This window comes from Sardina pilchardus, chromosome 11, assembly GCF_963854185.1.
Source record: "Sardina pilchardus chromosome 11, fSarPil1.1, whole genome shotgun sequence".
NCBI lineage: Eukaryota > Metazoa > Chordata > Actinopteri > Clupeiformes > Clupeidae > Sardina > Sardina pilchardus.
Window position 1 is genome coordinate 1,638,973 of NC_085004.1, and position 10,571 is coordinate 1,649,543.

The window sequence follows — 10,571 nt, forward strand, 5'->3', positions numbered from 1 at the left end:
GGGATGCACACATTCATGCCATCTCTGACTCACAGAGTTTTTCACAGAGAGATGTACTGGCGCTGATGTCACAGGAAAACAAAACAAAAGACAATAAATAAATATCTAAATAATGGGCGTAAGATCTAGGGTTTGCCTGGGAAGGAGAGCCTTCCAGGTCTAGGGTTAATCCGAGAACGGGAAACTGGCCCGAAAAAGTGTACATAACATTCAGAAATGGAAAAATGTTCCCATGGGAATTCAAGTTGCCCTGAAAATTAAAAAGCAGTAGTTTAAAGGCTGTGCAGGTCCCTGAAATTACTATATGGGTTTATGTGCATTTGGCACATTGCATAGAATGCAAAACTTAAACTGGTTGGCCTGAATTAATGGACAATATTTATGCTGCTTTTCTCAGAGGAAAATTCTGAGAGAGGGGTGTGCTCGGTCTTCCACCACAGCAAGGGTGGATTGCACTGACTTAAACTCTGAAAGGGATTTAACGCATCAAATGTATTGGTTCCCTCTGCAAGTAAGCAACGGTAAAAGAAAAAAAAAAAGAGGAAAATAAGCTCTTTAAGAGTTTACTTGAGGGTGAATCATACTTCTTTTGGAGCTCGTAGGTTTGGTCTAACAGACCAGGCCGTAGAGGAAATGCTGAAGTAGTGAAATGCAATGTTTGCCACCCAAAATGGGCCCGCTGCACTCATGTGAAAGCCCAGCCCTGATTCCCCGGCTGTCTATCAGGGAGCGGCATGGCTGTACACTTCTCTCTTCATTATTAGCAATTCCCAAAGAATGAATAAAAATGGGGAGCGTGGGGGGGCCAAAAATGGGTGGAAAACACCTTTCATTACTATGCTTTCACACCATTAGCTTCAGCTCCAACTCCCCCTCAGCACTGCAGTAATGTGCAATAAGAACATGTCAACACACATTTAACAGACAGGTTTATTGCAGGTTTGCAGGTTTAATGTCCATGACCTTCCCCTTAAAACAGGTTTCACCTCCGTTCTCAGCTTTCATTTGTCGTAATATTCTCAGCATTTGTTTGTTATGGCCGTGGCAATGGAGAGGCAGAACGTGGGTAATCATTTTATGAGGCAAGCTCTGGCGCTACGCTGACCTTATACACACAGTGCCTGTGACTAAGTCCAGAGGTCTGAGCTGTTTTTGTTAAATGTAATCCTCAGTGGCTCTGTTCTGTTTGAGGTTAGAACCCTTACAGCTTTCAAACAAATTCTACAGTCAGAGCAGAGGCTGTCATTTCCTTTGGCGGATTCATTGGTTCTTGTAATCCTAATGACTATGGCAAAGAGGATCCTGTGTGTTTGATCACATTTTACATACTTAAATAGCACTCATTGTGGAGTGGAAATGTCCGATGTCATTACGATAGGCAGGAATAATCAGGAATTTAAATATATGACAAATCAAACATCAGCACAGCAGAAATGGTGGCATTATCATCAATCTGCTCCTGGTGTGCTTGTTGTTTGACCATGTGTCATTTTCTGAGTGCCCGTGAGCATGCTGTGTGTTTGTCTGCTGTTTAAACGGTGCCACTGTATTTAGCAGCGCTGATAGGAGTGTTCGGATCCAGGCCCCCTGCATTTCAATCCACCTGCAGAGTCTGAGACAGGTGCCGCTGGGAAGGGCTGCTGCAATTCCATCTGATTGTTTCATTATAGTAATGGCCGAAGCGTATGCTTGTGTGTTAAAATTGTTTTAACACCGGTATGAGAGTATCTGTCCTAACATACAGGAAAATTAGGCGCCCATTTAATCTCCCTCCCTGACATCACTCATTTGCAATAGCCCTGCAATTTATATCTGCGACGCACCTTTCCCCACACCTTTAGCGCATCAGCATTTATAGGTTCTGATTAAATCTGCATTCCACTATGCAAGTGGGAACTAGATTTGGCCCTATATATTCTGAGAGATTATCTATAGGCATTTTTTTTGCGGTTGTGGTATGCTTTCATTCTTTCAATGTCAGCGTGACCTGATAGTGTGTTTCTTATACATCAGAGCTGTATGGTTATTTTTTGTAAATCCTCTATATTTGAAAGCCTAAAGGAAGGCTCCCTGCACCTGCCATCTGAGTTCATGCACCTGCACACACAGAGTGCTCTGCTTTCAGCTTTTGTTTTATGTTGAGCAACTTGTCATTTTCAACTGGGTCAACTGCATCTGTTAGACATCAGTCTCTGTCCCATTATCTAGTCCCCACTCTTTTATTGCAACACCAATATTTTATTGTGAACTGTCACTACCTCAGTAGATGTAATCACAGTCTGAAAGGTCTGCTGCTCCACCATTTTAATAGTGATAAGTGATAATAGCATTTTCACATTCATTACAGTAAAAACATAGACATGCTGATTTAGATAAACGCTTGAAGTTGTGAAGGTGTCGAGTATTTTGACCCGAACGGCTGCAAACTACCATCCATCGAGTAGTGAGATTAAATCAACATAAAGCCACTGTGCTGCTATTTTTACCACGGCGCTGTCTCCTTCAGATTTACTGGCTGCAGTCTTATCTGATTTTGTGGAATATCCATCTGAGCGGAATATCTGCGGTGGCCAAAGGCCCTCATTTAATCTGCTGTTAATGGGTTTAAAAACAACACCTGTGAGACCACACACTTCCTCTCTGGGGGAACATAGCGTGGAATTGCACACAAAGCGCCAGCCTTTATGGCCTGATGTTAACTGCGAGGCATGACGTGTAAATATCCATCACTTAAGGGGAGCAGTCTTCTGTCTTTTTTGGTGTGCAGTACATCTTCTCTTTCTGTTGGACGGCTGTACTAAACAGCATGCATTTGATGGCAGTGTTTCATGATGTGGAATGTCAAGTGCAGGCTCTCTCACAGCATGCTACCTAATCATAATTCATGTGTAGCGAAAAGAGAAATGTGTGCTGTGCGAAACATCCAGATATCAAACCACATTCTACTCAGAACAAAAGGATCTATATTGTAGCAAGCGACTCTGACTCAAAAGCGTGCTCCGACTGAGTTAAAAGACCTTGGTGGATGCAATGCAGAGCAACGCTTTTTCAGGAGACAAGTATGCATTCTCCTGATTTGGAATCTGATTTCCGTGGAAGGGCGAATAAAAGTAACATTATTAGCAGCATCTGTAATGTCGTTATGTGACTGGCACATTTATTTTTTATGCGCGCTCCATATTAACCCTGATTTTTTTATTTTTGTTTTCCAGACCGTCTAATTCCAGAGATTTGGAGAGCGAGCAACAGCAGCTGATAAATTATGAATGTTGAACAAGATGACCTCTTACCATTGGAACCAGATGATGAGAGGTCCTAGATGGAAAGGAGCCGTGTCTGACCCGCTGTGCGTGCTGCTGCTGTTCCTGCAGCTCTTGGTGGTGGCCGGCCTGGTGCGTGCCCAGTCGTGTCCGTCCGTGTGCTCCTGCAGCAACCAGTTCAGCAAGGTCATCTGCACGCGCCGCGGCCTGCGTGACGTCCCCGATGGCGTGTCCACCAACACGCGCTACCTGAACCTGCAGGACAATCTCATCCAGGTCATCAAGGTGGACAGCTTCAAGCACCTGCGCCACCTCGAGGTCCTGCAGCTCAGCAAGAACCACATCCGGAGCATCGAGATCGGCGCCTTCAATGGACTCGCCAGTCTCAACACGCTGGAGCTTTTCGACAATCGCCTTACTACCATTCCCAACGCAGCCTTCGAGTACCTGTCCAAGCTGAAGGAGCTGTGGCTGAGGAACAACCCCATCGAGAGCATCCATGCCTACGCCTTCAACCGCCTCCCGTCCCTGCAGCGGCTTGACCTGGGCGAGCTCAAGCGGCTCTCCTACGTCTCCCAGGCGGCGTTCAAAGGCTTGAGCAACCTGCGCTATCTCAACCTGGGCATGTGCAACCTCAAGGAGATCCCCAACACCGTGCCCCTGGAGAGGCTGGAGGAGCTGGAGCTCTCGGGCAACCAGCTCTCGGTGCTCCAGCCCGGCTCCTTCCGCGGGCTCGCCAACCTCAAGCGGCTGTGGATGATGCACGCGCAGATCCAGACCATCGAGAGGAACTCCTTCGACGACCTGCAGTCGCTGATCGAGCTCAACCTGGCCCACAATAATCTCACCCTCCTCCCACACGAGCTCTTCAATCCCCTACAGCGCTTGGAGAGGGTGCACCTACACCACAACCCTTGGAGTTGCAACTGCGACATACTTTGGCTCAGCTGGTGGCTGAAGGAAGTGGCTCCCGCTAACGTTAGCTGCTGCGCCCGCTGCTACTCTCCGGTCAACTACAGGGGACGATACATCGGAGACCTTGACCAGAGCTATTTTCAGTGTCATGCTCCTATCATAGCAGAGCCGCCCACAGACCTTAACGTAACAGAGGGGATGTCTGCAGAACTCAGATGCGGAACAAACACATGGACCTCAATCACCTGGCTGACGCCGAACGCCACCATAGTAAATATTGGTGCTGTCCCCTCGAGAATCTCCGTTCTCAATGACGGGACGCTGGTCTTTTCCAATGTTTCAATGGTGGACATAGGGAGGTATACGTGCATAGTCGTCAACATGGCAGGCAACACGTCTGCGTCGGCTTTTCTAAACGTGACGTCCATAGAGAACAGTGGCGTCACCTACTTCACCACGGTCACTGTTGAAACGATCGAGTCGATCGAAGAGGGCAGGACCCCCGTCCAGCCGGCCAACAGCTGGGCATCGTCCTCCACCACCAGGGGGACGCCCGTCGCCACGGAGAGAGCCTACACCATCCCTGTGACGGACATCGACGCCGAGAGTGTGGACGGTCTGGACGAGGTCATGAAGACGACCAAGATCATTATCGGCTGCTTTGTAGCGATCACACTCATGGCTGCCGTCATGCTCATCATCTTCTATAAGATGCGCAAGCAGCATCACCTGCAGGACCCCGACGGCCCCACGCAGACCATCGAGATCATAAACGTGGACGAGGAGCTAACGGGGATTCCTTCCTTAGACAACCATCTGACACTCCCCCATCTGGGGCACGACCACCAATTGTACAATCATTACAATTCCTATAAGACTCCTTATAACCACGGCCCCACAATCAGTTCCTTGCATACTTCAGCGCATGAACCTTTACTAATCCAAGCCAGCTCAAAAGACAATGTTCAAGAGACGCAAATCTAGTCTGTCTGAGTTGCAAATAATGGGTTGGCATTGGACTGGGTTAAAGAGGTAGTGGAATTACATGAAAAAAAATTTAGTGTCTCACTAAATTTGTAGAAAATTGGTGGTTTCATTTAGATGTCAAGCTGTGGTCCGTCTTTAATGGATTACATGAATGTCATTTCAGAGGTGAGATTAGGATCATAAAATGTAGGAATAATTCAACCAATGGACAGAATCCTTCTGTGTAAAGCAACAGATGGACTTGTGTGAGGGAGAGAGACAACATTTATCAATGTCATTGACAAGATGTATGTACTCTTTAAACAAGTGTCTTTACAAAACAAAAGTTATTTATTTCAAATATATGTAGTGGCTGAGTCAAGGAAGAAAAAGAACATTTTTTCAATCAGCACTTATCATTTTATTTTACGTTTATTTGGGGAAAAAATGGTTTACCTAATATGTCTGCACATTAGTGTTCAGCAATGTAACTTTTTGGAAATCCAAAATCATTACATTTGAAAACACACAGATTTTTGAAACACTGACGCTGCTATTTTCATATAGAAAAAAAATGCTGCATCTCTGAAAAAAGATTCTACAAATTCGATAATTTAAGTCAACAATATAACCAGGCTATCACAATCCCTTATTCCCCACAATATTTCTTTTCAGTAAAGAGCTCAAATTGAAGTTTTATACGGTACATGTAGTCTTATGGTAGATGAGTCACGTCCATCTGATGGCTGAATGTGAAGAGTAGCTCTTATCTTCTGGCCCACTATACCATAACTGTGAGTTGTATAAGGAGAAGACATAACTACCTACTGAATCACGGTTACGGTGACGGTTATGCTATTTGGCAGACGCCTTTGTCCTAAGCGAAATACTTTGTCCATCACCTTAAATACCAGCCACTGTACATGCCATATGGAGAAATTGAATGCCAACATTAAACATTTATGTGATAAAACGTATTCAGTACTTACATATCATCGTTTCACTCTCAATGTGTTTTTGTTGCAAGCATTCAATTACTTTCATAGTTTTCATAGTTCATGCCCTCCTGATATTCCAGTTATGTACCCTTGGATGTTTTTTTCTTACCGTAAAAGCCCAGAATGGGATAAAAGCCAGGCTCTAAAATTGAAATTCATCACTCTCTGTCAAAGCTAAGAAAATAAGTGGATGTGGGATGGTCAAGAATTCAAGTAAGCTGCAAATTGTATGCCTATAACAGAACAATACCAACCCAGGCATCTAGAGAAATAGGACATATAAAACACCCATATGTAGTCAGTCCACTGTCTATTCCATGTCAGATGTGCTAGATAGTCTTAAATAGCAACAATGCAATGGCTTTAGTCAAAGCTTTTCCAATTTAATTTTGAAAAGTGATAGCTCTATTCTGTGTAGAAATCAGACACTAAAGGGTGGCAAACCGTTATTTAAAAAATAATGGCTTTCCACTGGTATGGTAGCCACAGCTGACACTACAATTTGGTCCTTTGCCCAATTGGAAGACTTCAAGTTAAACACCCTCAATGATTCATATTTAACACCTTGGCCCAGGGGGCAGTGTGGATGCTGCTCTGTGAAAATGACTTACAGTACCTTTGGTGAGGGAGATCCACACAAGATTTTTAAAAGGCTTTGATCCCTTTGTTTTGTATACACAATTACACAATGCACACCGTTGGCTTGAAAAAGCTCAAGGAGGCTACTGTGTCAGTATGAAGCAATAATGTAAAAAGTGTTATTCCATGAGGGTAAAACTGAAATCAGTTCATTTTTGTTATAAATTATTTACAGTATATTTATGATTTATTTTAAACATCTGTAAATGGTACCCCATAGAATAAAAACCTGGTGCTGAGAGCTCTATAATAGCGGTGGATGAGTAGCCTACCTGTTTTTATTCTTTGAGGATAGAGGTGAATAATGTAGGACTCCTTTAAGTTCCTCCCAAATCACATGCAGTTGATGAGGTCAAGGGGGACCCATTTATACGCCAAACTGTCAGAGGTCCTTTTCAAGCCAGATGAATAACAATGTGAAATAACTTCTGACGTTAGAAATAAAATGTTAGGGTAACCATGGAAACTAAACTTATCGTGGCTGGTAGACCTGTTCTAAAAGCATTTCACTGAAAGGCCATTGAAGAATATTGAACAAATCTTTCAAGAGGAACTTTTGGCCATGGTGCTTAGTTATGGATATTGATTAGGTTTAATCTCATATCACTGTTCTTTTTTTAACCTGGGTTAAGTCTTCATGTTGTATCTCTAACAGCTTCTCTACTGTCCTAGATCCCCTTGTCTTATGTTAACCCCAGCCTTAAGTGTTAACCTGCTCTGCTATGTCTTTGTCCTCCTATACATCAGACTGAAGATAACTAAATAGTTTTTATAATTGCCTTGTTACCAAACATAATCATTACAAACAAAAACACACATTTCATAACATCATTAAGAGTACAATTCAAAGTGTATTTCGCCCACTCTTGGCCAAGAGGTCTGTAGCTCAAATGTAAACCATTGTTTCCCTTTTTCTCTTTTTGCTTTTTATTTTATTTGTAAAATAGGGTATGGGAAGAAAAATAAATAAAAACGTATTGTTTCCTTTGGTAGTGTAAAATACTGTAGGGTTGGGTGGGTGTGGTTGTTTCCATTTCTTTGACTTAAAATACTTTGAATGATTTGAATACTGGAATCCTTGTTGTGTGTGTGTCGTTCTGAAGTACATGCTCCAGTAACACCTCAGCCCGTCCTGTTCAACCTTATAACTCACGGCTGTCAATCCAAAAAACACTGGACTGCAAAATTTATAGGATGAATTGAAAGTGGGGTGATTCAAGGCTGACTGGCTAAACTGGCTTTTTAAGACAATGTACTTAACTTGACAGCTCATAAAATAACATTGCTATATCCATGTGCTTTACTGTCACCCTATGAATAATTGAGTCACCAGAGTGTTAAAAAGCTCAGACCGTGTCTTCTCAAGGCGAGAGCTATCGGAGGAACAATGTGCATTCCATTAGGCTGCACATGTACGTCTGTTTCCATGGGGTAATTACTTCAGTGTTAACTGCTGGTTGTGCTGCAACTGGTAGCATGGCCCCGAATGCCTTCACAGTTGCAGCGATAACATAGCTGTAACATTGGTGCAATTATTTGCGATCACATGCGTGTATACATGCTACCTAATGGCGAGTGTAATTCATCATTGCATCTTTCTCATTTCTTCTTTTTCTTTCCCTGAAGGACAAGAGATTTCTTTAGTGGTGGACTTTCATGGAGTCCTTTTCACGCCAAATCTTTGTCAGTTTTGCTGTCTCATGTGTAGACCATTGAATAACAATAAGGTCACTGCTGTGAAGTCGTTTCCTTACATTTCCAAAAAAAAAAAAGTCATTTATTAATTCAAGAGATTGTACTGAACTTCATACCCAAATAAAAAAAATAAAATGTGTCTTTTTACAACCTGTTTGTTTAGTCATTTAGTTGATTAAGATACTGTGGTGACCAAAATGTTGCGGTGCAGACAGTATGGCAGCCTTTCTCTCTCTCTCTCTCTCTCTCTCTCTCTCTCTCTCTCTCTCTCTCTCTCTCTCTGTCTATTCCTCTCTCACACACACACACACACACACACGCACACACGCACGCACACACACACACACACACACACACACACACACACACACACACACACACACACACACACACACACACACACACACACACACACACACATTCCACAGTAAGTCTCCCAGACGAAGTGTTAAAATCACTTACACCGAGGAACACTGGTGTGCCAAGTGAAAGCTGCCTGTGAGAAACTCATACGGGATCTGTGAAGGGAGCGTTCGGGACGTACACAGGGAAATAGCACTGACACAATAGGGAGCGTTCGGGACGTACTGTACACAGGGAAATAGCACTGCCACAATTGCAGGCCTGTTTAAATGAGCATCGCCATTGTGACTGTTTTATGCCCCACCTAATGGTCTCTTCTCATATAAAAATATTGGGTTGGGGATCTGAAGTCAGTTTATTGCATTTGAATGCTATTCAGCTCTGAGCAGAAGAGATTAGCTGAGATAAAGTGGGTGATTTCAGGTGGTAAAAAATTACTCTGCTCTTTTGTTCTTCCCCCTAGCAAATATCAGTGTAATCCATCTCTGAACAATTTACACATTGTCTATTAATTTATGTTTATTCGTGATTGCTTTCATTCCTTTATGTAACATCTAATATAGATGGCACTTCAGAGGAATAGAAGATGGTGACACAGGTCACCTTCAGATAAGGTGCCGCAACTCTTAATGTAAATGATGGATTGGTTCTCCCGTTGTCCCAGATGAGTTATAAGCAGTCTGACATCTAATTCATGAGAGTTAAGCCAAAATCTTGTTCACCTCAGACACTTGTTGGCTTTAATTTATGTTGTCTTAGATTGTGCCAAGTCTCTGACAGAGGGGGGCTGCATCAGTTAATTAACTTTGCCCAGACAATGCCATTTTGCTAAGCAGCTCAAAGGGAAGACCAATTCACAGCTAAAATGCTTTTTCATAACCAGTTTGTTTATTTTCATAGCCACGAAAACAAAACCACAAATTGCCAGTGTTTCAACTCATTCGATAGAACTCTACAGAACTTAGGCAATGAGGGGTGTATTTCCCTTTGATTAAATGGGTCATTACTCAATGCCCAGATCTGATCATGTTTTTCACTTTGTTTTAATAGTGCTGGTCAAGATACCCTGGTCATGTTAAGTTTTACATGGGGATCAACTTGGTTTTGCTCATTTGGAGAGTAGATTTGCAACAGGGACAACTAAGCAGAACTTCATTATATGCATATGTTGTGGTTCTGACCACGTGATAGAAAAAAGAAATTGTGCAGTTGAACTCCAGTTCTTCACTCACTTTGCCCTGAAATACTGCGCTGAATATCAAGGAAGGGGTGACATTGCAAGGACAAAGCCACTAAATTCTAGCCAAAGCCATTTAGTGTCAGAACACTGATACCTCCACTGCAGCAAAGCATTCTAAAGATTATATTTGTGATGCAGTCAAAGGATTTCATCATATCTGATCCCTTCATTCTACTTTGTTTAGTGTTTAAAGCAAAAATATGTTGTGTATAATATGTGTGATAATCTTGTACCTATCTAAGGGCTTGCTTGCCAGTATCTTGATTCATGAGAACTTCCATCATAAGCCACACTATTGCTTTTGGTCCCATTTCACATGCTGGGTTATCTGCCTCAGTGATGAAGCCATGCAAACGTGTTGCAAGTGTTGCGTAGTTCATGCCACAGTGCCGACCTAAATATAAACATGTGTAAGTGCCCAATCATTTCCACCTGCAGACAAGAGATGATTTAGTGCATATCCAAATTACATAGCTGAAGCACTATGATCTGCAG

At 42.9% G+C, this 10,571-nt stretch overlaps 1 protein-coding gene across 1 annotated transcript; it reads left to right on the forward strand.

Moving 5' to 3' along the window:
* The first annotated feature begins 1,944 nt into the window (after positions 1–1,944).
* Positions 1,945–5,644, forward strand: lrrc4cb (leucine rich repeat containing 4C, genome duplicate b). The gene has a single exon (XM_062549693.1). The coding sequence runs from the start codon at positions 3,267–3,269 to the stop codon at positions 5,157–5,159; it is 1,893 nt and encodes a 630-aa protein (XP_062405677.1). The 5' UTR covers positions 1,945–3,266; the 3' UTR covers positions 5,160–5,644.
* The last annotated feature ends 4,927 nt before the right edge of the window (positions 5,645–10,571 follow it).

What these genes read in the sequence shown, in the direction of transcription:
- lrrc4cb (XM_062549693.1), top strand. Translation starts at nt 3,267, where the DNA reads ATGTTGAACAAGATGACCTCTTACCATTGGAACCAGATGATGAGAGGT.